The sequence below is a fragment of the Lissotriton vulgaris genome, unplaced genomic scaffold, assembly GCF_964263255.1.
Source record: "Lissotriton vulgaris unplaced genomic scaffold, aLisVul1.2 SCAFFOLD_533, whole genome shotgun sequence".
Classification (NCBI taxonomy): Eukaryota; Metazoa; Chordata; class Amphibia; order Caudata; family Salamandridae; genus Lissotriton; species Lissotriton vulgaris.
Window position 1 is genome coordinate 732,768 of NW_028242897.1, and position 27,822 is coordinate 760,589.

Here is a 27,822-nt window from a genome sequence, read left to right on the forward strand (position 1 = left end):
CGGAGGCTGGAATTCCTCTAGTCTTGTGTCTAGGCTCTGTTGACTTGATGAGTGTGTCACTGTCCATGGTTGTCTAAGGGAATACATCCTCCTCGAGTGCGAATACTCAACTGCTGTGGGCGAGGGAATCCCTTCTGTAAGTATAAGACCTGCGGGTTTTCAGTGTGCGCATCAGTATGGCGGTGGGGCTTAATGTGTGGGTCTAACAGTTGAATGACCACTTTAGTAGGAAATCAAAGGCGTGGCACAGGGAAAGTAAACAGCTGGGAGCGCACAATTTCTATGGTTAGCCTTTGGCATTTAAACCAAAACTGTACAAATTTAACAAAATGTAACAGTCAAACATAAAAATATGTATAGGAACACAGTCACGTGAAGCAAACAACTTAACTGCAAATAGCTGTCATGTCCAACACCCATTAATGTAGCTATGTGTTTCATAAGCATAGACCCACTTTAGGAAGGCGGGGCCGGCATCGAACACGCCACAAGGTATGGCAGTCGGCTGGCCCCCGAGGCCCCAGCAGGGGCGGGCTCATCGTGCGCAGTAGTGACGCGACGAGCTCGCCATACTTGCCATTGCCATTTGGTTCCTGGTGCGTGCACCAGAAGTGATCGCAATCACTTTCGGGTCACACGTAGGAACAACGCCAGGCCGGTTAGACCCGGCCTGGCTGGGCAGTTAAAAGGCCGGGGAGCAGAGGAATCGGCCTCTTTGCTCCCGAGCTTGCCTTAAAGCAACTCCAGCCTCGCTAAGAGGCTGTTTTTTATAATTTCCTCACCCACCATCCCCTAAAAGCAGGATGAAAAGGATGTATTTGTTGTATTTCTTTATTTTTCAGGTTGTCATGTCATTTATAAATTTATAATGTATGTAGTAATTTTCTTCCCACGGGACAGGAAATAGATATCTTTTTCAGGAAATGTCTTCTTTACATGAAGGTTTTGTCGTATTTTGTGCTATTCCTTGGTCAGGGTGTAAGGTCATGATTGGTGATCAGTAAATTTAAAGTACCTAGAGCGCGGCGCCATTCTTGAATGGGGTCGCCCAAGGGAAGGGACAAGTGGTCTCTCATAGAACTCCAAGGGCAGTTACAGCCGGTTGGCTTGATGGGTGCGAGGGAGTGGGAGTTACGCTTTCCAGTAGGCTGGTTGGCCACCCTCACGTGCAAGGGCCTCTTATGGAGATAATATACAAAGCGTACGGGGTGACCGGGGGGGAAGTACCGTCACGGTGAACGGGCCCTCTGCGCATGCACACTCCTGTTAGAGGGCGGGCATAATTTGAAAAGGATTTGACGCCGGTTATTGACCTTGCCGTAGGCTCAAATAGGGATATGCACAAAAGAAAATGACAGTATGATTTTTTGGTTTAACGTATTTTAGATTCAGATAGGAACATCTTTATATTAGACACATGTTAAGGTTAGCAATCTGACATCTGTACCTTCCAATGTAATCCAAGTAATTGTATGTTTTCTGCGTATTATGTAATTATTAGAATGTTTTTTTTGTTTATTTTGTTTTAAATAATGTATGTTAATAAATACAGCCAGGGGGTTTCACGACCCCCTAATCCCAAAAATTCCTAAATCTTGGTAGTTCACATGTTATATTTTATGAAGGGTACTGAGATGGGAGAAGAGGGTCTAGGACGTACCAGACCATATGACAGGACATGTCCTCTATCTGTGCTCTACATGAAGAAGCTCGTCAGCCAGTATCCTATCTGGCTGTACCCCATTTATCAGAGAGAGATATCTTCTGGAAGTACTATATATTGAGTAGTGCCCACATCTCATCATGTTTATTTAGTCCTTGTGTTGCCATACAAAAGTTTTCAGTCAGGCGGCCGCCTGTTCCTAATACTAGAATACTTTCTACCAATTCTGTTCTAGTCTTTTTGGGTATAACGTATAGGACTGACCATTCCATTTAATTTCTATGTGTCTGGCTGTCTCATAATGGTGGATAGGGGGGCTCCCAAAGTCTTGCATCTCACCCTCGACCTATGCTGCAGGATCCTGTTTTTTTATGGGTTGATTTGTTCGCCCAGTACCCACTTTATTACAAGGACACATGATATAGTATACTACATTTTTAATTACAATTAGAGAACACGTTTCGATGCCAGATGTGTTCATTGATCGTGCCATTTTTACTGTTCTTGGTAAAATTACAAGCTGTATATTTGCTGTACTTGTAGTGTCCCGTTGTAGGTGTTAATCAAGCATTTGTGGTAAGGATTTTCCCCTTATTGTTCTTGCAGCATGTACCAAATGGTGGCGTAAGTTCTTGTCCTTTTTAGGTTTAAAGTATTTTATTGAAGCAGGGTGGGATAGGACACAGAGGGGTGAGAAACAGGTGACCCACAAGATCCGCGCACCAGTGCGCATCATACAGCCAATACAATAATACAGTTACAATTTTGCAAGAGGCTCCGTCCGACTCGGGAGCATAGCTTCAGCACCTGTGGGCACGGACAAACGACGAGGGGAGGGGAGGGGGGGGGGGGGGGAAGGGGAGGGGAGGGGAGGGATGAGGAGAGGAAAAAAAACAGGAGGGAAGGAACAAAAGAAAGAACGCATGGGGAAGCAAAAAAGAAAAAAAAAAGGGGGGGGGGGTGAAGGGAGGAGAAACAACCCCGCTCCAAAAAACCTACCCAACCAAACTGAACCCCCAACTACCATACCCCGACCCACCCCCTGTACTGTGCCAGCATCTACAGTCCCCGCCTCTGTGAACTCTCCATGAATCACTACTATGCAACACCAACCCCACCCACTCAGGCAGGCGGGTCCGGTGGCGGCGTCAGCCTCAACAACCGCAGATATCTAGGGCAGGTAATCTCTCGAAACTCAGAACATAACAGGCTGTGAAAGGGCTCCCACAATTCCTCAAAGGTATCAGTATCCCCCAGGGCCACTAAGGACATCTTTTCCATTCCAAGAACATGCCACAATCTGTGCAGCCAACCAACTACAGAGGGAAGTGTTGTAGTGCGCCAGTGTATGAGAATATTCTGCACCGCTGACCCCAGCGCAATTGCGATCTGTCTACCCCTCTTGGACCTAAGGGGATACATCAACCCATTCGGCAACCCCAACAGGACATAGGCCGGGAACCTAGGCAGTTCTATCCCAAAGCATTTGTCAACCTCGCTCAGGACCTCTTCCCAGTACGGAGCCAGCAGGGGGCAATCCCACAGTATGTGCGTCAGTGTACCAGTGTTGCCACAGTTGCGCCAGCACGTCCCCGGTATCGCCCTATCCATCTCGTGCAGTTTCTCCGGAGTGCGGTACCAGTAGGTCGAGATTTTAGTAAAGGTCTCCGTAAGACCCGTGTGGTAGGCCGAGTGGCGCGCACGGTAGGAGATGTGGTCCCATTCTTTGTGACTCAGCTCGCGCCCAAGCTCTCGCTCCCATCGTTCCCGACCAGGGTTGTGAATGTGAAATGAGGGGGGCTGCAGCATTCTATACAGGTCCGAGATCAGTTTGGCGTCCGACGTGCGAGTAATTAACCAACGCTCATACTCCGTGATTTCCCTGTGTGCCGCGTCGCGCACTTGGGGTTGTAATGCCCAGTGGCGCGCCTGCATGTATCGCATGCATTCCGTCTCAGGGAGGCCGTAATCCCTCTGCAAGTCCTGGAAGGAGACAACTCCCTCGGGGGAGTACAAGTGGTACAGAGTGCAGCAGCGGGCCACCCGCCAGCGTTCATAGGCTCCCTGTTCCAGCCCCGGGCCGAAGTCCGGGTTGCCAATGAGCGGCGTGAAGGGAGAGGGGAAGGTAGTCAACTCGCATCTGGCAGCCACCGAGTCCCACGTCTGGAGCGGGACCCGCGTCACCAAAGACGCGTAAAGATTGGGGGGTCGATGGGCTCGCCTCAGGAATGGTACTTCCTGCAGCGTCCTACCCGCCACCGCCTGATCTTGGAACAACCAGTGTTTATCAGATTCCCACCGGCTCCATTCCACGAGGTATCGGAGCTGAGCGGCCTGAAAATATTTCCGTAAATCCGGTATCCCCAGCCCTCCGGATTCCGGCGAGAGCATAGCGATGCCCCTCTTGATCCTCGGCCTACGGCCCTGCCACACGAATCGCGAAATGGCAGTCTGAGTCTCCGCGAGCCACCCCGCAGGAGGGTGGAGCGGCAATGCTCTGAAGAGGTAAAGCACCTGAGGCAGAAGGGTCATCTTCACCGCGGCCACCCTACCCAGTAGCGACAGCGTGCCTTTATCCCACCGGCCCAATTCCTCCTTGATTTTAGTGCCTAGAGCTGCGTAATTGGCCTTAACCATCTCCGGGAGGGAGGGCGCCAGCAGGATCCCCAAATACGGGATCTGGTCCTTGGACCAGCTCAGAGGGTAAAGCCTCTGCAGTTCCACTCTAGTGGCAGCAGATAGCGAGATGTCCAGGGCGGCCGACTTACCCAGGTTCACCTTAAAGCCCGCCACATCAGCGAATAAGTTCAGTTCCTCCACACAGGCCGGTAGCGATCTCCGCGGGTCATCCAGCGTCAGAATGACATCGTCCGCGTACAGGCTAATCGCGTGGCGAAACCCGCCCATCTGGACACCGATAATGTCAGGGTTCTGCCTAACCCTCTGGGCAAATGGCTCCATGTACAAGGCAAAGAGCAAAGGGGAGAGCGGGCATCCCTGTCTCGTGCCCCGTTCAATGGGGAAGGGTCGAGAGCTGCCGCCGTTCACCCGGACCACCGCAGATGGGAACCGGTAGCAGTTAAAGATCAGGTGACGAAACTTCTCCCCTATCCCAAATTTGTTCAGGACTTTCTCAAGGTAGGGCCAGTGCACCCTGTCAAAAGCTTTCTCCGCGTCAATGGACAGGAGCATCCTCTCACCAGGGATCCTAGAAGCCTTCTCGAGAATGTGCGTCACCCTCTTCGTATTATCCACCGTTTGCCTACCGGGCACGAAGCCCGCTTGGTCCGAGTCAACCATACCAGGGAGATGCAACGCCAAGCGTGCCGCTAAGATACTGGTGAACACCTTCAAATCGGTGTTCAGCAGCGAAATGGGACGATAGGACCCACAAGCGGTCCTGTCCTTGCCCGGCTTAGGGATCACTGAGACCGTGGCCTGGAGAAATTCGGAGGGGATGGCTCCCGGCTCTGCGAAGGAGTTAAAAAGGCGAGTCAGCAGAGGCGCCAGCTCCTGACAGAAGGTTTTGTAAAACAGCGGGATGAAGCCATCCGGACCCGGGGCCTTGCCCAGTTTGAGCCGGGATATCGCCGTAACCACCTCCTCAATGCGTATGTCACGCTCCAGATACTGAGCCTGATCCTGAGTCAGCGACGGAAGCGGAACCGAGTCCAGGTAGTCCCCCTCAGCCTGGGCCGAAGGTGGCTCCCCGGAGTAGAGGTCCGCATAAAAGCCGCGGAAGACATCCGCTATGTGTTCATCGGTCGTGACTCTGCCTCCGGCCGGGTCCAGCAGTTCCTTCACTCGGTGCTGCTGGTGCTGCACCCTGAGTTTGTTAGCCAGGAGCCGCCCACACCGATCGCCCCCTGTGTAATATTTGTGCTTCAGGCGGAGCACTGCGTACTCCGCCCGATCCGTGTCTAGGGCTGCCAGGAGCTTCCGCGCCGCCTTCAGCTGCCTCCACACCCTGGGGGCCCCTGTCCTGTGATGAACCTGTTCCAGCTCCCTCACCCGCTGGGTGAGCTCATCTCTCTTAAGTTGCCGGTCCCTATTCTCGGCAGCGGAAATCGCGATAAATTCGCCTCGGAGCACGGCCTTTAGGGCCGCCCACTGTGTCGCACGGGAAGTGTCCCCATTGTCGTTCACGGTCTGAAAAGCCAAAATGGCCGCCCTGATCTGATCCACCACCGACCGCCTATGCAAAAGCGTATCTCGGAGCCTCCAAACCCCCCTCGACCTAGCCACCGGCGGAAGAGTGAAAGTGCCCTCAACTGGGGCGTGATCGGAAAGAGAAAGGACCCCCATGTTCGCATTCGAAGCCAAAAGAAGCAGCGGGCCCGACACTAGGAGGTGGTCTAAGCGCGCATAAGATCTATGGGCGTGTGAGAAATAAGAGTATGCGCGGGTGGTGGGGTGGAGGCCGCGCCACATGTCATGCAGGTCCAGCTCCGCAAGTCGAGTTCGAATCGAGCCCGAAAGCTCACCCAACTGCTGGCGCCGCTGCACAGACCTATCCAGCGCCGCGTCAAAAACCAGATTCAAATCCCCCCCCAACACTATGTGCCTATCAGAGGTGAATGCAACGTCGTCCAAGGCCCTGTGTAAGAATTGGTCCTGATGATCATTGGGGCAGTAAACGGAGCCTACAGTCAGTGCTAAGCCCCCCACCTTGATTCTATATACCAGGAGTCTTCCTTTCTGCTCCGCCACCTTGCTCACAACCTCGCCCCCGAACCTTCTAGAAAACAAAATGGCCACCCCTGCCGTCTTGGAAGTGCTGGAGGAAAATAGCTGTGTGGGGAACTTGGGGGTTCGCATCCGCGAACAGTCCTTAGCCAGCAAGTGGGTCTCCTGCAGCAGGCAGATATCCGCTTGTGAGTTTTCCAACAGGGATAACACTGCCCGCCGCTTAACCGGATTATTCAGCCCTTTCACATTGAGAGTAAGCACCTTAAGAGCCATCAAAGAGAGAGTTCAGGGAGCACATATCAAAAGGCAAAGCCCCGTCAGCAAACACAGAAGGCACCCTCCGAGACCTCAAAACAGAGCAACGTTGAATCAACCATTGGCACAGTACAGTCCCCGAACCCCAACACCCCACGACCAAAACCCCCCCCCCCCGCCCCTACACCAGCAAATCCACATCACCCCCCGCTACTGGCCCCCCTTCCAGGTCCCAAAATCAAAACAGCTGCCCATCCGCCCCCACCCCTTCCCCCGCTTCTCAAACTTCTCAAAAAAGACATTGTCCCAGTCCGGCCCAAAACGGGCAAGGCCGTGGAAAGTCAACCTAGTGGACGTCCAGCCACCACCTTCAGCACTCGCCCTTCCTCCCGTGCCACCCCCCGAAACCCCGCACCTGCAATAAGTTTGTGCTAAAGTAGACTCCCCCCGGAGTGAGTTCAGGCCGTCAAGGCCACTTCGCCATTCGCCGCCACTCTGGAGGCCTCCTGGATGGCAGCCGCCATTTCAGCCCGGATTGCAGGCGAGCCCGGGCGCTCCGCCGGGGGAGAGGCCCCCCCCTCAGCTCGTTGCCAGCCGTTACGATTGCTGCGCCTCCGTCGCGGGGCCGGGGTATCCATGTCTGTTGCAGTGAGGCCCAGCACCTCGCAAACATCTTGAAGGGACCGAAGTTGATGTAAGACACCGTTCCACCTGAAGATCAGGCGGAAGGGGTGCCCCCAGGAGTACTGCGTTTCATGCTCCCGAAGGAAGTCCGTAGCAATCTTGAAGGATTTCCTCTTCTGTAACGTGACTGTGGATAAGTCCTGAAACAGTGTCACAGGATGGTCCCGGAATCGAAAAGGCTGCTGCCCTCGTGCCTCACGGAGGATCCGCTCCTTCAAAGGAAAGTTCGGGAGGAAGGCCAAAATGTCCGGGGCGGGCGCCGTGGCCCTGCGGGGGCGACCCACCCGGTGCGCCCGGTCAATGCGAATCCGAAAGTCCTCCGGCTCTCCCAGGATCGCTCGGAAGAGGGCCACCAGATATGCCGTCACGTCTTCACCCTCCTCACCAGACGGCACTCCGCGGACCCGAATGTTGTTCCGCCTGGACCGATTTTCAAGGTCCTCGGCGTGGGCCTGTAGCTCAATCTGTTGCTCCCGGAGCCGCAGGACCTCCTGCTGCAGATGGGTGATCTCCTCATCCCTGGAGTGGCCCGCTTCCTCCACCGTGTTCACCCGATCCCCCAGGGAGTCCATCTCTCTCCTCACTTCGCGGACCTCCCCGGCCACTTCATTCTTGAGTGCTTGGAAGTCTGCCCTCAGGGAGCTAAACAGGGACTCGAGAAAGGACCTCGTCACCGGGGGCTCTCCACCTTCTGCCCCCCTGGCTGGTGCTGGGGAGGTCGCGGCCGGTTGAGCACCTCCGCTGCGTAGGGCGCCCCGTCCCAGCATCTCCGGCAAGGTCCGGTCGCCTCTTCGCTGTCCCCTGGCATTCGACATTGTAGAGCGAGAACGGACACCGAGGCTCGCTGAACAGCAGAGAAAGCGGCTATATGCCAGCCGGGAGTGGTCGCAAAGAGCGCCAGGAGGGATGAGCTGCCCGGCCGAACTCCACAAAATGGCCGCTCAGTAGTGTTGTGGGGACAACGCCCAAGATGGAGACCCTTTGTCCTTCTCCGACCCAAGAACCAGAAATCCGGCCAGGGGGCTAGGTCACAACGCAACAGCCACCGGGGTCCGCTGCTTCAGGGAGAGATCAGTCTCGGGAGACTCGGTCCCCAGTTCCGCACAGATAACCAGCCGAGGCGACCTCCTTCAGCAGGCCTCGTCAAGCCACGGGCTGGCGTAGCGAGGTGGCACCGACTCCGCTACCGCTCTGCACCTCCGCTCCGCTCCGTGCAGCCGCTGCTGGACAGCTCCCGGCTGCGCGCGGAGCCGTCGCCGAATCCCACTCCAACAGCACATGCACCACAGCGGGCTTCACACCTCAGAGGCCGATCGCCCCGTCGCGCTCCGAGGGTCGGGAGACTCGCGGCTGCCAGCTCTCACTCGGGTCGTACAGCGGGGTCCGATCTGGGCTACACCGGCCAAAATCTCGTCCCCGACGGCGCCAACCAGGCTCAGCAGGCTCTCCACACCTCCACCGCAAGCACCAGGCTCGGTGGCCGCGTGATCCGGGGGGGAATCAGCGGTTCCGAGCGCTGCAGGAATTCAGGGGTCCGGGAGCCCTCGGCAAGTGCGACCGCTCAGCCCGCCATCTTGGCCACGCCCCCTTCTTGTCCTTTTTAAACAAAATAAAGGTTTTGGGATATTAAAGTTGTGAAGTACTTTCAAGTTGGAATCAAGATTTTTAAAATTTTATTGGCTGTTGGAGAGAAGGTCAAGCCAAGGCATGTTTTTGACTATAAGTTTGTTGTCTTCTGTCATAACCCATACATCCAAGAAATCCAATGTATCCTTCATATAGGTCATTATGAAGCGAAGATCAATGGATCTTTCATTTAGCTATTCGTGAAATTCTGTCAAGATATTTCGGCGCGGGGTTGGATTAGAATCAAAAATCAGCTCGGGCACACCAATAAAAGTGGCCCACATTTGCGTATTGCCTTTCCGCAAAACACTGCTTCTGCGAAGTTTTATGAAAAGAAAGGGGGTAGGGGGCATGTTTTATTAACTTCACTTAGATTTTTTTTTTAAATGCACAGATTAGTTCACACTGCTGACCAACACATGAATGCAAGTCAGACCACTTCTGCTCAGGCTCTCTGCCCCCACTCAATCAGCATACATTAATTGTCCGGCCCAGCGAGAGAAAGCGAGTGATACATCCGCCATCTGCCTCTAGAAAGGCCACTCAGGCACCCACTGGGCCGCTAGCGGACACCTAACAGCACAGACAGCCCCCAAGCTGCCCACAGCTTGAACTCAGCTACCAGCCCTTCGGCCATTTCCTGAGGGCCAGCGTTCCCAATCCGACCCTGTTTAGGGGGCCGCGCCAGATAAAGAATACATCATCGATATATCAATGACATCATACAATGAATTCCTTGTATCTATCGGCATTGCCATAGATCCATACATCTTTAACTAAGACATACAGATGTTAGCTGTTTCCGAAGCAAAAGCACAACCCATGGCTACATCCTTTGTTTGTAGGAAGAGCTCACTCCTAAACAAAAATAATTCTTTTTGAAACAATGGGTGGCCAAGTCTAGTAAAAAGTCGGTGGGTTTCAGATGCAGTTGAGTTCTCTTTTTCAGAATGTCTCTCATCACCGCCAGTGCCTCATCCTGTGAGATGTTTGTATATACGGATTCAATGTCCAATGATACAAAGATTTCTTCTGTGGGGTCGAATGATTTATTCTCATATTTCCCTATAAAGTCCAAAGAGTTTTTGAATAAATCTTTTTTCTCTACCACAAATGGCTTCAGGATTATTTGTCTATAACAACTCAATGTCCAATGATACCAAGATATTTTTTGTGGGGTCAAATGATTTATTCTCTTATTTCCCAATAAAGTCTCTGATGAAAGCTTTTGTCTCTAGCACAAATGGCTTCAGGATTTAATTTAATATACCTGTAAGCCCCTAGTAAAATGATACTACCTATACACAGGAAGTATAAATCAAATGCTACTAGTGGGCCAGAAGCACCTCTTAAGTAGACAGGTAAGTCTCAGTCCTGCCATTGCAGTCTGTATGTGTAGTATTGAACTGCCATTTCGAGCTGGAAAAATAACCCTTCTCCCAGGCCTAAACCTTTCTTTTTTTATAGATTTAAGTCACCCCTAGGTTAGGCCCTAAACAGCCCATAGGGTAAGGTGCAGTGTATGTAAAAAGTGGGACATGCACATTTATCTTTTACATGTCCTGGTAGTGAAAAACTCTTACATTGATTCTCCACTACTACAAGGTCTGCCTCTCCTGTAGAATAATAACATTGAATTACCTTATTACATTTAATAAGTGATAACTTTCAACTGGGAGCGGTAGGAAAGTTGAGCGTGGTCTCTAAAGAATTGTAATTTAAATCCCTCTTTAATGGTAAAGTAGGATTTTAAGTCACAATTCTGAAAATGCACTTTTAGAAAGTTGGCATTTCCTTGTCCTAACGATTTGGTGCCTGAAGCATGTATCCTGGGTCACATGACTAAGTGTAGAAGGCTTTTGGTATTTGCGTATTTCTTACAGACAGTGAGACAAAGGGGGAATAGGCATTGTCAGGATTGACCATCTATGTCATGATGGGCAGAGGAGCTGTCAACTGCCAACACTTTGACATTACAAAGACTCCGCCTTACCACACTCACAAAGTGTTTCACTCTAGGTTTTTTGTGACCCCAGACAAGCTGGGACCAGGATAGGAAGGAAGGAAATTCCAGATGTCTCTGTAAGGGGAGGACTGTAGAAGCTTCACCCACTTCAAAGTGGGTACCGGGTATATATAGTGAGCCCTCTGTTCTAACTCTTCAGATCATTTCTGGAACTGTAGCCTCTGCCGGGAAGAAGGACTGCCCAGTTGTTAAGCCTTTGCTGCTTTCCAAGCCCTGTTTTGCTGACCAAAGATTGCTTTACTGTCCAAGGTCTGTTGTTGCTGCACCAGGACTCTTCTAGTGCTGTAATCTGCCCTGCTGAAACCAGACTCCAGGAAATCTCCAAGGGTAAGTCAGCTGTCCCTCTGTTCAAAGCCACAGGCACATAACAGGCTTCTTTGATGTTGGCGCAACATCTCGTATCTCGACACGGAGTGACCCAGCGTAGCACCAGCCCTGCTCAACGCATCACTTCCTCTGCACCAATGCATCACAGCTCAAGTCCTCGCAAGCACCCATCTACAGTTTCCTTGGCGACGGCTCAAGGCCTCACATCACAAGCTCCTGTAGAAAGCTTCATTGATTCCGCCGCTGATCCATGCATCTTGACGCCAGACCTTGCATTTCAGCTCCCCATTGATGACTTCGACACCAGCTGGCACAACTTGATGCAAAGGATTCCACATCTCAACACCCAGGACACAATGTACTTTCTCAGCTGACTAAACTCAGTCCTGTATCCGGCCTGCACTCCTCCTGAACTTGTGACTTGGACCTAGTCCACTGCGACCAGATAACCATGACTGGCACGTTTTGCTTCTTAGTGCTTGATTTCTTCAAAACCTTACAAATTGTGTATCTCTGGTTCTACTGATTGGATAACAATTGATTAGAGTTTTGTTTTTTTGGTGTCAAATAACTTATAAAAATGTATTCTTTTTATCTAAATTGGTGTGGGATTATTCTTGAGTTGTGTTTTCACGTTATTACTGTTTAAGTCTTGCATAAACACTTTACACATTGCCTGTAAGTTAAACCTGACTGCTTTTGTGCCAAGCTACTAGAGGGTTAAGCACAGGTTAATTTAGGATTTGCTTGTGCTTCCCCCTGACCAGAAGTATGGTTGTTGCTTGTTTAGAGTTTCGCCCCCCCCCCCCCTCTCCCTCCAAACAATAACCCACTTTCTCAAAATGTTTATGGAAGAAAACAACTTTTATAACATTAGTGTTATGGGATAAAGTGGAAAAAGCCAAATATTTTTCTGGGACTGAAATGTTTGTCCATTCTTTTGCCCTTTCATGAAAATGGGGCAGCCAACGCGACTCCTAAGAAGTTTCAATTTTACAAGCGCAAAAGACAGGTACTTCCATACACAGCACTTTATTAAAGGTACATATGTAGGCAGTTGGTGTTGGACACTGGGTTACCAGTACTGATATTGTGAAAACAAATAATATTCAGCTAGGAATATGCTAATACCAGCTTTTTAATACCTTCGAACTGCTCGTCATACACCCTTTCAAGTTACAAAAGTCCAAAAGTGAAGTGACCATTAATAACTGTTTTCTTTAAAGCGATTTTTAGTTACAAATGTATACTCTATTGCTAAAAGAAGGATGAAAGCAGGTCCAGTTATAGAGTGGGAAAGTCAGCCAGCCCCCTCAAAGGAGTCCCTCCGCCCACCCAAGTAACATTACCAAATGGAAAGCCACCCTTAATTTATTTTCACATTCAGCCTAAATCTCTGGGCCTAATTGCCCTACTTTCATAACACCAAGCAAAAAGTGGCCTGTTTTAAATGTCTCTGGGCAGATGTGAAATCAGCTGGCATAGAAGATGCTAGTTTCATACTCAAATGAGCAGCAGAGGTATCCTGTAACGCTCACAGTATTGCAAGAGAGATTGTAAACTCCCCTTGCAAAAAATCTAGAGACAAAAAGAGTGCCAGGATAGTTTGGAACGGATTCTGCCTTCTCTATAAAAACAAATTCAATCTGCCTTTATTTTTTCTAAAAGGCTACGTAGGCATGCTGAGCAACACAAAAAGATGGCCAGCCCTCCTGCAGGGATCAGTTTTACACCTCCACTCTGGATTTTTTTCTAGGGACCACGTGCGAAAGGGAAGGAACAACAGTGGGGTTAGGGAGAGGAGTTGGCCTAACGGCTAGGGCGGTCTACCTCGAATCTGGGGTAGCGGGTTCGAGTCTCGGCAATGACGCTGAACATCCTGTGATTCTGGGCAAGTCACTTAATCTCCCCGTGCCTAACAAAAATGAATGTGTCCTCATGTAATGCAACTGGTCCAATAAAAAGCGCTCCGATACTGGGTCAAATTTGTGTTGCCGTAAAAACAAGCATTGGCATAGCCAATAGGTCTCGCCTTTGGGACCGTCTAAGTGTTTAGCCATGCAACAGTTGATGTTGTTGCACCAAGGATATTGTGCTGCATAACTAAATACTTATAAGGTCCCTAAGGCAAGACCTATTGGCTATGCCAATGCTTGGTGCAGGTGTCTGTTATCACAGTGGTTCCACAGCATTGAAGGAAATGACATCCTTCATTTTATCAATTCCTTATTCACTATTCATTTCCACTTAAATTGTGTGGTTTAATTTACAATGATGCAATTTTCTGTCATTTTATTTCATTTTTAATGCTTGCCAGAGAATCCAAACCTTCTCTAGAGCTACCAAGTTGGAACGCTGTAGAACATTTCCAATCGTAATGTACCTGTGCCAGCAATGGAGCAGCCCCAGGAGAAGACCAAGTGTCCAGACAGCCACAATGTTCAAAGATATCAACAGAGATTGAAGTAAAACTCAGACATTAAAGCATAGAACTGACCACAAAACTCCATCTACCACAATGCTATAGGCCTTACCAAAAGCACTCACCTGTGCTATGTTCTATGCGGTCCTGAATGCTATCACAATTAGTGCTTATACTCATCAAACTTTAAACACCTTACATCTTTGCCTGCCTATGCTGCTTCTGTGCAGACTCTGAAGAGTGCAAGAGTCCAGAAAAGAATCCAGAGCCTTGATGCCCACCTTCTACTGAGAATTAACACATTCAACCACATCATCCAAACCTCCCCTGCTCTCCATTGACTGCCTGTTGCTCATCAAGTAACGCAAACGTTTAACTGCAATGTTTATAGTGACTAACATAAGCAGAGATCTCCTTTGCTAAAGCAAAGCTACTCATAACTTCATTTGTGAGACTCTGATGCAGCCCTTTCAAACTTCTGCAGAGACTGTATGTCCTACAAACAAACCTTGCCCTGGGGTCTGGGCCTTTGACGTCAAGCCTCTGGAGCGCTCTCTCATGACAACAAGCTAGAAAATTAACACTTTATGTCCATCTGTCAAGACTTGGTTGTTCATGCAGTTACTTGTCACAGTTTTTTGTCCAAAGGCCAAAATATTCCTCGGCACAGAAGAACACCTGCGCTGCGGTGTATGTGGCATGCTAAAAGTGTCCAAAAAAGTATGCTAAATTCTCTGCATAAAATCCATGTGTTTTATGCTTGAGCCTTGTCTCGCGCTACAAACCCACATAACTAATATCACAGGATAACAAGCTATGGCAAAGTTAATTGGTCTGGACTAGGCAAACAGATATGATGGTTACACATTTTTATTTATTTTTATTGCAAGCATATTAGCACCCAGATGTGTCAGCCATATGCTTGCAATGAAAAAGCTACATTTAAACAATAATTAACTATAGTGTATAATTAATAGAACTGTATGGGTGCTTCATAGCATGTACGAGTACTTAGATGAGGCATACAAAACTTTTCAAGTTTTAATGCACATCACAGAAAATATGATCCTTTCAGGCAAAAAAAATGAACTACTGTTTTTTAAATTACTGAAACATGAACACACATAAGAATGAGGGAAAACACGAAAATAATAAAAAGATTAAAAAAAATGTTTAAAACACAAAGTAAATTAATGTCCCACTAGTCCTCACACTGAATCACACTTCTTTTTTGGGTCATGTGTGTATTATCAGACAAAACGCTCTCAGTCACAGTGCCAAACAACCAACACATGAAGAGCCCTGACCACCTGCTCCATTCAATATGCTGTGGTGGGTGAAAGCAATATGTCAATGACAGCTGAACAAAAGTAAACTCGAGGCTAGCCAGCTCTCTCCATAGCAAAAGTTGGAACTCCTAATGCCTCCCGTTAACTTCGGTCCACAGCTCATTGATTAGTGTGACATTTGAAACTCCACTCAAGCCCAACTGCACGCTGTTCTGTATGGGGCTGCTTCATGGGTTATCTGCAAGGGCATCCTTAACTAGTTAAACCTCCAAGCACATTTTCAATTCAGACTTTAACAGTACAACTGTAAAAGTTATACCTCGGGAAGGGGGGGGGGGGGGTTAAGAGATAGAGAAGTAACACATACTTTATGTGAACCTCCACCAATGATGGAAAAGTGCACATAAAGCCTCATCAGGGGGTCTGTAACTCAAAGCATGGTGCTCCATGTGATGTTTTATCTGCTATACAGGTGTGTGCTATTTACCGGGGTTGTGTTTGAGCAAATACCTCTTGTATTTACTCGGTAAATTAAATGGCAACTCCCCGTGTTCATATTTGGCTTCACTAATCCTGGGAAAAGTGGGCTGTGGAAGCTCGAGAAACGAGGGCAGTATCTCCTGCTCAAGGGTTGTGCTAGGGCTTGTGGGCTGAATATCGTGCACCTAGTGCAGCCTGAATGATGTCGAGCTCACACTTACAAAAAACTCAAGTGAATTAGATTCTGGCATTGTGCTTATTCCATTAAAAGACGACTCGAAGAGCTCTGGGGAGTGTAGGAAGGACAAAATAAGAGCATAGCGGAGGAGGGACAACTTTAGATGTGGATTGCTAGCAAAGCCCTGCTACTTCTCGAAGATTGCTTCAAAGCGCTTAGAACGCAAACAAAAGGCAAACAAAGGGTGAGAATGGAAGAGAGTTATGCCGTGACAAAAAAATTTGAACTCTACGCTTTTGGTACAATTCCCACTCCTTCTGATCACAATGTTGGAAAGTTAACCAGTGATTTCACCGGAGCAGGGATGTCTGTGAAATATTGTTGTACTGCAACTATCCCAGACAAGCGCGGCCCGCAGCCACGAAATTAAAGCGACAAGCAGCGTGTGCGCGCAGTCTGCTCATCTTCAAGAACTGCACTCGTGCTTGTGGCGCGTCCCTACTGGCTTTCGCAAGGTGGATGCTACCACAAGCACGAGTATGTGCTTGAAAATGAGCAGAGCAACGGCAAAAGGCCATCCTATGCAGCGCATGCTCGCTGCATAGGCGATATGCAGCGCATGAGCGCTGCATAGGCGAGACCTAACAAAATATATATATATATCTTTGAAAAAATGTAAATGTGAACCTTTTCGAACTGAGTTTGAACCTTTTGATTACTAAGGGTTTATTGTCAGACCAAATTAATCATACCATAAATATAAATTTTATTCATGATGGCAAAAATAGATATGTCACTAAAATCCTCATAACGGCTTTCATTTTTCCACAATTGCGCATGTGCATACCAAGATTTAGTTTGTGCTTAACTCTAATATGTGGTCAATATGCTCTAGGCTCCCAAAGATATTGCAAATCCATAATTTTCAAATGACCTGAAAATACGTTCATCTACGATTGTGTGAGAAATTCTGATACCTCTTCCAATCTGACCTTGTGAGCTTGCATTGTGGCTAAACATAAAAAAATAACTTCGATACATTGACACACAGCACAGTGATTTGGGACCTGGGGACATGTGAAATGGTGCCACAATTTCTCTTAAATCCTTTAATCAGTGAGCTGGGTTTTCCATGCCTGGGAGTGGGGAAGTTCTTGACGCACTTTCCCCCTTGTAAATACAACAGAGTGAGTGGTGTGTCTATGAGATTTGTGGTGAGGAAAGTATGAGGGGCTGTCATAAGAGAGATGTTGTTATGTTTTGTACCTTCTGATGATGATCAAGACTTCGGTGTTTTGGACAGCCATGGCATCGATGGCAACCTTAAAGAAAAAAAAAGTTTTAGATGAGATGGAAAAAGCAGAATGGTAACCACATTTTTTTGGGCAGCACGTTCCCTGGAGAGAAGTTTGGGCTATCAAAGACCATGCTCCAGTCCAGAATCCAATGCTGCACATGTAATCTTTGCTTCAGTTCAAGATTGACATCAGCATGCTCTTGCTGGAAACAGAAGTTCAAGCTTTATTCGTCCATCTAATCTGCTTACGCTTCTTTGTAGTCTTCCCCCATTGTCAGCGTGTGAGAATTTTGGAAGGAACCACCAAAATAAACAACATATTGTTTTGCCAAACATGCATGCATGCCTATCTATCTATCTATCTATCTATCTATCTATCTATCTATCTATCTATCTATCTATCTATCTATCTATCTATCTATCTATCTATATACGGTCACTTGCAAAGCTGATCATCAAAGACACAAATACACATAGAAATCCATAAATAGGTAAAAATCCCACAAAAAAAGAAACCCACACAAAATCATTAAAAACATTTGCTAAAAGAATAACTACAAAGGCTATAAACAAGCATTAATATATCAGTGTATTAGGCAAGGAAAGTGCATTTTTCAAAAAAGAGCCTACTGCTATACAGACATCAAGACAACCCTTCATCATCCAGGCTAGCTTGACTCCAGTGGCATGAAGAGCACAGGATCCCAGATCTATGTACTGGGGTGAATGTCTGACATTATTCAGCATTCTGTCCATTAATTGTTCTTTTTGCATTTGTCACCCGAAGTGGGACAGGTATGCCCAGGCGTGGTTCCCGTACTCCATGCCACTGGAGTCAAGCTAGCCTGGCTGATGAGGGGTGTTACCCGAAACCGGTCCCAGGATGCTTTTTCCCGGTCCAGGGAGGACCTGGCCTGGCAGTTCGGTCTGGATTGTTCCCATGGGGAACAGGGTCAAGACTGATTTGCATATGGCTGGGTTTGAACTGGAGTGGAATGGGGAGCAAAGAAAAACAATGGATTTGGGCCCAGATCACTGTATTGGGGTGGAATGTCTGACATAGTTCAGCATTCTTTCCATCAATTGTTCGTTTTGCATTTGTCACCCCGAGTGGGACGGGTATGCCCAGACGTGGGTCCCGTGCTCTCCATGCCACTAGAGTCAAGCTAGCCTGGCTGATGAGGCGTGTTACCCCTAAACCGGTCCCAGGATGCTTTTTTCAGGTCCAGGAAGGACCTGGCCTGGCAGTTCGGGATGGACTGTTCCCATGGGGAACAGGGTCAAGACTGATAAGCATATGGCTGGGTTTGAACTGGAATGACATGGGGAGCACAAAAACTGTAGATTTAGGACCAGATCTCTGTACTGGGGTGAATCTCAGACATTGTTCAGCATTCTGTCCATCAAATGTTCTTTTTGCATTTGTCACCCCTTTCTAAAAGTGGCACTTCTAAAATAGTAATGTTAAATCCAACTTCACCAGTAAGTAGCATTTATCAATACCATTCCAAACATATGAAACATGAAAAAGCTACACCTCTCTGATCAGGAATTACAGATTAAAAGTGTATTAAGGACTTCCAATGCTAACCTGTGTGAGAAGTAGGCCTCACAGTAGTGAAAACGAAATAGACTGTTTGTCACTACCAGGACATACAAAACATAAAAGTACATGCCTTAGCTTTTACTTACTTAACACCCTGCCCTTAGGGCTTCCTAGGGCCTACCTTAGGGGTAACTTATATGTAGTAAAAGGGGAGTTTAAGGCTTGGCAAGTAGTTTTAAATGTCAAGTCGAAGTGGCAGTAAACTGCACACACAAGCACTGCAATGGCAGGCCTGAGACAGGTTTGAAAGGCTACTTTTGTGGGTGGCACAATAAGTGCTGCAGCCCACTAGTAGTATTTGACTTACAGGCCCTGGGCACATGGTATACCACCTTACAAGGGGTATACTAGTGCATTAAATAGGTCAATCAGGTATACACTAATTACACACCTATTTATGGAAGAAGCACATGCACTTTAGCACTGATTAATAGTGGTAAAGTGCTCAGAGTCCTAAGGCCAATCGAAATATTAATCAAAACTTGGAGGTAAAAAGCAAAAGGATTGAGGGAACACCACCGTAAGGCTGACAGGTCTAACAGTGTCTCATAGATTGATGGGCAACCTAGGGCCTGGCTTGTCTTCCTAATGTTTTTAAGCCAGGGTTTCCTATTCGCACAGTCACATGAGAGGCAGTCTAGAATAATTTCCCTATTTAGGCTAGCTTCCTCCTTGTACCGAATTGAGCACCACAAAAACAGGAGAGCAAGATTTATCTGGTCCTCAATATACTTCAGACTCCATTCCTGATGAATAGCAAAGTACAATGTTGGTGGCACACCCGATTGTTTTCAGGATGAGCACTACTTACATCTCTATAACCCCAGTTTCCTTCACCATAAGTCAATATGGGCAGACATTTCCTCTTATATATTTCAAGCAAAGAAAGAATGGGCTTATTGCGAATGGAGGACGCAATAGAAAAAATGCTTCCAATAGGATGCAAAAAGCGATTCTTTCCATCATTGACACACAGGGTGCAAGTACGCGCACTGCATACATTATATCAAGGAACGGAAAACTGGGTCACTCTCTCAATAACCCTTCCCCCAAAGCTGATTTTAGTGTTTTTGGGCCATAAACCATAATGAAAGTTTTACTTAAAATGGTTTCCATCTCAAAATCCTTCATAAAAAGCACAAAGGAAGAAATCAGTACCTTTAAACTATTAACAGTCCTGGCTAGCAGCACTGCGTCTTCGTATAGGACAGGAAAGGATTTTTTATTAACCCTTTCAACATCAGTCACTGATTTAGTTAGAACTGCTTCCGCTCCATGCTTCCATGGGACCTCTTTTGGCCACATACGGTGCTGCACCCTGCAACATGGCTAGGTAAAAAACATTAGCATTTATAATGTCAATAATTCAAATTTTGCAGGGTGCAGTACTATATGTGGCCAAAAGAGGTCCCATGGGGGGGACGTGGCTTGGCCAGCGAACATGGCGGTCGTGTAGAGCCGGAGCTCCAACCAGCCGATCACTATCCTTCTGCAAATATCCTGCCCCTGTTCAAACTTTGGAGTTCCCTGCAGTATGGTCCAATCCTCTACACCGGGACGCTTGACATCTGCGGCCGGAGCCGCCTGCACTGTGCCCTGAGGCGGTGGGACGCCCCGGAGGGGAACCACGAGCCGGGCAGATCGGTGCGGCCTTTGGAGCCGCGGCCTTTGGAGCCGCGGCCTCGAGTTTCGGCGCGTCCCGCCAAGCTGAGGGGCCGCGTCGAGAGTTACTGTGGAACCTGCGCCGGGTGCTGCCGGAGCTCCGGCGTTGCAGTGGAGCGACGGCCCCGGGCCCCTGGAGGGGCGATCCCCGCAGGGAGACGCCGCGGGTGGTGGCTGCGGAACAGGCATGGCGTGTCCCAGCAGAGGGAAGAGCTGAGGAGCGTGGCCGCCATCTTACCCGCGAAGAGGGCCGTGGGGAGAGCGGCGCTGCACTGAAGAACATCTATCCTGAGCCTGGCGGGGGACGGCAGCACTCCAAGGTCAGAGTGGGGCCCAGTGGGAGGACAGGAGGGGAGGCTGCTGTGCCACACTGCCTTATCGGGGGTCAAGTCGGGCCCCGGGCTCACCTTGGCACCCATTCCTGACCAGCGATTTGCCACGCTGCCCTGGCGACCCGGGCCCGGCTGGGGGGACGGCAGGACCGGAGCCCACTAGTTGCTGCAGAAGATCTTGGGTGCCGGACAGTGGGGGATCCTGGGGCCGGCTGGGCCCTGACACATCTCGGGGGTCTGATCGGGCCCCGGGGCTAGACGCTTGCGGACTGCACTGCTTGTTGGGGCCCCCCCTCCCCCTCCCGGCGAGAACCTAGTGACCCCATATTGATGCCTGGAGATATTGGGGTGCTGGCTGGGGGGGCGAGGCTGCTATTGACAGGCTGCGGTGAGTGCATCCTTCCTGGACCTGCCATCTTGTTGCTGTGCGTCTGGTCGCCGGGGCTGCCGGTTGAACGGCCTTGACTGTGAACGGCTGCTGAGGGGACTCACTCCTCCACAACATCATGACAAAGGTGGCAGTGGCAGCCAGGGCAAACAGGGCCCCATCGATAAGTTCACCGAGGCCCCGGGCGCAAAGGGGACGCAACCTCCAGTGCCGGACAACGCTGCACTATTGGCCGCTATCACGCAGTCCAGGGATGTCCTAGACGCCAAGATTGGGGCAGTGGGCTCCGATGGTATGCTCCTTCGGCAGGACTTGCGAAACGCCCTGGAGCGCATAACGGGCGCGGGGACGCGCATTTCAACCGTAGAGGACGACATGACTACCCTAAAGAAGAGGGTTGTAGCCCTCGAACGGACACAGAAAGGACTGGTGGCGAGAGCGGAGGAGGCAGAGGGGCGCGCCAGAAGCAGTAATCTTTGCTTCCTGGGGTTTCCAGAGGATTGCGAAAAGGGCAATGCTGAGCGCTTCCTAACACAATGGCTGGAGGGATGGATGCTGGCTGATACCCTCTTGCGTTGCTTTGTTGTGGAGAGGGCCCATCGGGCCTTGACTCAGAAACCTCCTGTGGGAGAACGCCCTCGTCCCATGATCGCCAAACTGTTGAACTATGCCGACAGAGACGCTATCCTGAAACAGGCGAGATTGAAGGGCCAGCTTCTATTTGAGAATTCTCATATTCTTATCTTCCCGGACTACACGAAACTGGTGCAACAGCAGAGAGAGTCCTTTGCCGCGGCCAAGGCCCGCCTACGGGGCCTGAAGCTACCATATGCTTTACTGTACCCGGCTCGTTTGCGGGTTGTCTTTCAATCCCGTACCTTTTTCTTTGACACCCCGGAGGCCGTCTTTCAATGGACGGATGAGACTGTCAGGTGCGAGTCAACACGGCAAAGGGCGGTGAGTCTGACTCCTCGACCGGGGGCCCCTCGGGTAGGGGGCCTGAAGATCAGCGCCGACGCCGAGGCAGATCTTGTTTGAATCGCAGCTCAAAATCGCAATCCAAAACACGCAAAGACAAGGAGTCGCAGGAGGCCAATGAAGATGTGCCCTGACTGTGGGGAAGGAAGAACAATTGCTCATCCAAATGACACTTAACTTTGACCAGGGCGCCTTAGCTTGGCTGGAGGCCACGCTTACTCAGGGTTGTGAGAGGGCCACGGCCTAGTTCGATATGGGCTGTGTGGAGGGGATCCATTGGAGAGGGTGTTCCCTGGCTCCCCGTTGGGGAAGGGACCGTTCTCCGACCACGACAGGTGCTTCCATGTTTGGGAGGTGCGGGGTGGGAGTGGGGGGAGGGTTGTTGGGGACTGGGGCTGTTCTGGTTCAGGGGAAGGGTTTGTGCGTGGTGTGCTGCTTCCGATCCGTGGTGGGTGCTGCTGTTGTTGCATGTGGTACGAAATGCGTGAGTTATATGCCTTTACATGAATGCTGTCTGATGCTGGGGGCTCTCGGCTAGGTCCTTGTGGGACACGCATATTGAGCTGGAACGTGCGTGGAATGTTGGATAAGGTGAAGAGAGGGGCTGTTTTTACCTGGGCCAAGAGAAGGGGAACGGACATACTGCTACTTTAGGAAACCCACCTATTGGGTACTTGGGCGCTCTGCCTCAAGCGTAATGGTTTTAGACAGGCCTTCCATGCAGGCTTTACGAGGGGGTCGTGGGGAGTGGCCATCTTGATCCATCGTAGAGTCCCCTTTACTCATAGACGCACGTGGCTAGATGCGCAGGGCAGGTATGTGTTCGTGCAGGGTGAGATTGGAGAAGAGGTGATTATTCTTGGTAGTGTGTATGCGCCGCCCCCACTGCAATGGGCACTAGTGGAGAAGCTGATGTCCCTAGGGGTAGATATGCCTACGGCCTTATCAATTGTGGGGGGGGACTGGAATGACATCATGGACGTATCATGGGATAGATGGCGGGGTGCTGCAGGCGAAGTGGCCGGGAGGGAGGGGCCGGTGTCTCGACTAAAGGCAATGGCTATGGGATTGGATTGGATTGACTCCTGGAGGTACAAACAAGGGGCGCGTAGGGACTTCACATACTTCTCCTCCGCACAAGACTTGTTCTCGCGCCTGGACTATATCTTCCTCCCACGAGCAATGGCCAGTAGGCTCCTGTCAGCGGAAATCTTGCCACGGGCACTATCTGATCACTCTCCGATATCCGTGTTGGTCGACACTGGGCGCACCAGGCAGCCATTCAGGTGGCGCCTGTTGCCCTGGCAGTTAATGCAGCCCTCCTATCGTGCTCACATTACTAGTGAACTTGCACACTTCCTGTCTGCCAACGTGGGCTCAGTGACGTCCCCTGCAGTATTATGGGAGGCCATGAAACCCACCATGAGGGGCATTGATATTTCGTGGTGCTCGGCAGGGCGGAAGGAGAGGCGGAATTGGAAGACCTTGAGGGCAGGGGTCGGGGGGAAGATGGCGAGCGGAACAGGTGTCATCTAGCATTGGGGCAACAGCAATATACGTCGATTTTGCTAGATGAGGCCCGCCAGGCTTGGCTAGCTACACGGAGCCGCATATACCAATGGGGCAACAAGTCATGCAAAATGCTTCATCGCCTGTGTCAGGGCATTATGCACGCTCAGCCACTGCCCCAGATAGTCACCCCCGATGGGGAGCCGCTGTTGGAGCCTGGTGCGATAGCAGGCAGCTTTGCCTCCTACTATGAGACCTTGTATGCGCCCCGGGAGTGCCTAGAGGCCGCCATGGTGCAGCGATTCATAGATGATCTCCCGCCGAGAGCCGTTTCGGACGAGGTTCGGGATACACTAGACCGGCCACTGACGGATGAAGAGCTGGCCACGGCCCTGGGCGAACTGAACCCGGGCAAGGCTCCGGACCCGAATGGGTTTCCGTGCGAATTTTTTAGACACTATGCGATGCAGTTGACACCCCACTTCCGGCCAGTCATCGAGGAGGCACGTGAGAAGGGTACGCTGCCTCGGACTGGAGACATGCGGAGGTAGTAGTTTTCTTGAAGCCAGGGCGCCCCCCGGAGAGACACGAGTCCTACAGACCTATTTCACTGCTTAATACCGAGGCCAAGGTTTTGGCGAAGGCCCTCGCTAACAGACTCAAGCCCCACATCACGGACTTGGTCCATCCGGACCAGGCAGGCTTTATGCCCCAGCGGGCCACTCGACATAACATTAGGCGAGCTCAAGTTGCGCTTTCGGCCTGGCGGGGTCTGGGGGAGCGGGCGGCGCTGCTGCTGGCTGACATGGATAGGGCGTTCGACTCGTTGAGCTGGACGTATTTGTTTGCTCTCTTGGGCCGCCTGAATCTGGGTCCCCGATTCATGGCATATGTACGACTCCTCTACACTGACCTGACGGCAGCGGTGCATGTCGGCGGTGGAGTCTCCCGTTCTTTCAATATCCAGTGGGGGACAAGGCAGGGGTGCCCCATCTCCCCGTCCCTCTTTGCACTCGCCATGGAACCCCTCGCGGCGTGGGTGCGGATTGATGCCCAGTTGAGGGGCTTTCAGTGGTCATCGGGGGTGGCGGATAGAATAGCCCTATACGCCGATGACGTGTTATTTTTTCTCACCAACCTTGATCGTTCGGGGCCTCGCATTCTGCGGATCCTGCAAATTTTTGGAGAAACGTCTGGGCTTTATTTGAACCCTGGGAAGTCCACACTCTGGACTCTAGGGGGTCTGCAACCATTGGGTGAGTGGGCCGACGGGCTTCAGGTGACTGTCGACGGCGTGAAATATCTTGGGGTATATCTCACGGAAGATGCGTCTGAGGCCCTGGAGCGTAACATTACCCCGGTCTGGGAACGTACACGAGAAGATCTTAAGGCATGGGCCAGGATGCCGCTTTCCATTCAAGGCAGATCTGCCATTTTTAAGATGGTCCGCTCCCACGCCTACTATATCAATTACAGAACCATCTGGCGCTGGTTCCACAGGCATGGTTCCGACGACTGAATGCGGCACTGAGTGGCTTTTTGTGGGAGGGGGGCGCTGTATGAGTTGCACTGCGGACTTGCTTCCGCTCCACATATACAGGGGGCCTTGCCACATCCGACGTACTGTCCTACTATCAGGCATCCCACTTACTGGTACTGAACGACTGGTGGTACGCGGACAGGGGTGATCCTGCCTATGCGGTGGAGCGATCCCTCATGGGCTCGGCCACCCTACACACGCTTCTGTACTCGGCGTCGCTTCGGAGATCTCTGCCGTCCGTCACGTGGGTAGTCTTTCAGATCTGGCGGCAAGGCCCTGCGCAGGGTGGGCTGGTGGAATGTCCTGACCCTGCAGACCCCATTGTGGCAGAATGGAAGATTGCCTCAACGAGCGGCTTTAGAGGGCTTTCGACACTGGGACGCGATAGGCATCTCTACCCTGGGTGATGTCATGTCTGGGGAGTGCTCAAGTCCTTTGCCATGTTGCGGGAGGAGTTTGAAATGCCACACACCCAATTTTACAAGTACCTCCAATTCCGACATCCTCTGACCCCGTACCTCCAGGGAGTGGAAGATATACCGGAATTAAGTCCAATTGAGGCCAAGGTCTTCATGGGAGAACTGCCTGACAAAAAGATTTTCCGCATATACCAAACCCTTGTGCGCCATAGCGCCTCGGACCTTGCCCATCTCAGGACCCAGTGGGAGCGGGATGTTGGGGAGCTAGACGAGGAGGATTGGGTGGAGGCCCTAGAAGGGCCCAGGGGAGCGGCCATTTCCACGCTCTTGCGACTGATACAATTCAGGTACCTTCACCGTACATACTACACTAGACAGCGCTTATGGAGAGCGGGCTTGATTGCATCCCCGAATTGTCTTCGGTGCAACACAGAGGTGGGGACGCTGCTACATACAGTGTGGGACTGTGGGGCTCTCCAGCGGTTTTGGGACAGAGTGTTTCGGTGTTTGAATGAGGTACTGGCCTGGGAGCTGCAGAGGGACCCTAAACTGGCTCTTCTTCATGTGCTGGCTGGAGTGGGGGCAACCGATACAAGCGTCATTTACTACTGTTGGGGCTGACCTTGGCCAAAAGGGACATTGCGAGATCTTGGAAGGCGCCCCGCGCCCCTTCATTCATAGCTTGGCAGAATGGAATGGACTTTTGTATGGGCCTGGAACAGCCTGTATATGTCGCACGGGGGTGTCCCCTCAAGCATTATAGAATTTGGAAGTGGTGGGCAGACCATCGAGGCCGGGACCTAGACCCACCTCCGGAGGAGGAGGTTGTACAGTTAATCTGACAGTCAGATGACCTATGTTATTGCGAACATTGCAACACGCATAGCGTGACACGGACGGAGTAGGCAGCGGCACACATGGGAGGGAGGGGGGAGTTGGGGGTGGGTGGGGAAGGGCGGGAGGGGGTTTTTGTACAAAAAGACATTTCTTTGTTTGATTATTCTACTGCTTAATCGCGTACGAAAATGTTTGCATGTCACAGTCATTGATTATTTGTCCTAGTGACTGTCTCTGGAGGTCAGAGAATTACTTGATGTGTTTCTACCATGCAACTAATAAAATCTGTTTTCAAAAAGAGGTCCCATGGGACCTCTTTTAGCCACATATGGTACAGCACCCTGGCACATGGCTAGGTAAAAAACAATGGCATGTATAATGCCAATAACTTAAACCACAACAAATGCAAGACCTGTTGCATTTCCAATGCAATATGTCTCACATTTGTTAGAGTTAGAGCTGTTGGCTTTGAAAAGGACAATGTTTTGTACTTTTGCATCTTTATAGCATTGGTAATAGCACTATGCAAATAAAATTACTCCACTGCAAATAAAAAACAAAAGTGAAAAACGTTGTAATTTTAAACACCAACAGCTCTAACTTTAGCAAATGCGAGAACTATTACATTGCAAATGCTTGTTATGTTACTGATGCTCCTTAGTTTTCTCTCATTCTGGATATTGCATGGCCACTAAAACATAATGTTGGACTGGGTCAAAAAATTATATGTTTTGCTTCGTGTTTTAAATGGGTTGATGTTATTTATTTCTTTATTTATTTATACCATTTATAGAGCGTACTAATACCAACCGGTGTCCTAAAGTGGTAGCTCCCTGGGTTTTTCATCTCAGATCTAACTCGAGAATAGCCAAGTTTTCAGACTTTTTCGGAATGCCAAAAGGTTGGCGCTTTGCTTTAAGGCTAAAGGAAGAGCATTCCAGGCCAGCGCTGCCCCTCTCACAAAGCTTCCGCCCCCCCAACGCACCTTCCTAATGCGGGCGATCTTGATCAGCCCCAAGTTAGACAATCTTAATTGTTTTTTCGGCGTATACCATTGGAAGAGCTGTTGGAGGAATTTTGGACCTATTCCATGGAGCGCTTTGTAAACAATGCATAGGGCCTTAAACCTGATCCGCTTCCGCACCGGGAGCCAATGCAGCTTAAGCAACTCCCTGGAAACGGAGGCGAATTTCGGCAGGCCAAGAATAAGACGGGCCGCAGCATTTTGCAATATCTGCAGCTTATTAAGCAGCCCCTGGTGAGCCTCAAGTAGTAGACTGTTACAGTAATCGAGGCGGGAAAGCACCAGGGCTGACACCACCGTCTTTCTACTCCCTACTGATAAGAAGGGAAGAATTTTCTTGATAATTTTCAAGGTCCAATGAATGGATGATGAAAGCGCATTCACTTGGGGTTTGTAGGAGAGTTGGTCATCAATAATTACTCCTAAATTCTTCACCTTTATCGCGAGGGAGGGGGGGGGGGGGTACCCATATCTTCCGGCCACCGTTCCGGGCTCCAAAGATTGGTTTTCTGCCCAAAAAGTAGCACCTCTGTTTTAGAGGAATTCAGTTTTAAGCAGCTTTTTTCCATCCATATGCTGACTGCTTTCATA

The 27,822-nt window shown here is 50.0% G+C and overlaps 1 protein-coding gene across 1 annotated transcript in view; it reads right to left on the reverse strand.

The window, feature by feature from the left end:
- LOC147668781 (uncharacterized) overlaps positions 1-27,822 on the reverse strand; it is a 39,495-nt gene that overhangs the window by 6,409 nt on the left and 5,264 nt on the right. The window contains exon 2 of the mRNA XM_086948437.1: positions 16,906-16,961. Within this exon, the coding sequence (XP_086804563.1) occupies positions 16,906-16,961 (56 nt within the window). The remainder of the gene's footprint in view (positions 1-16,905; positions 16,962-27,822) is intronic.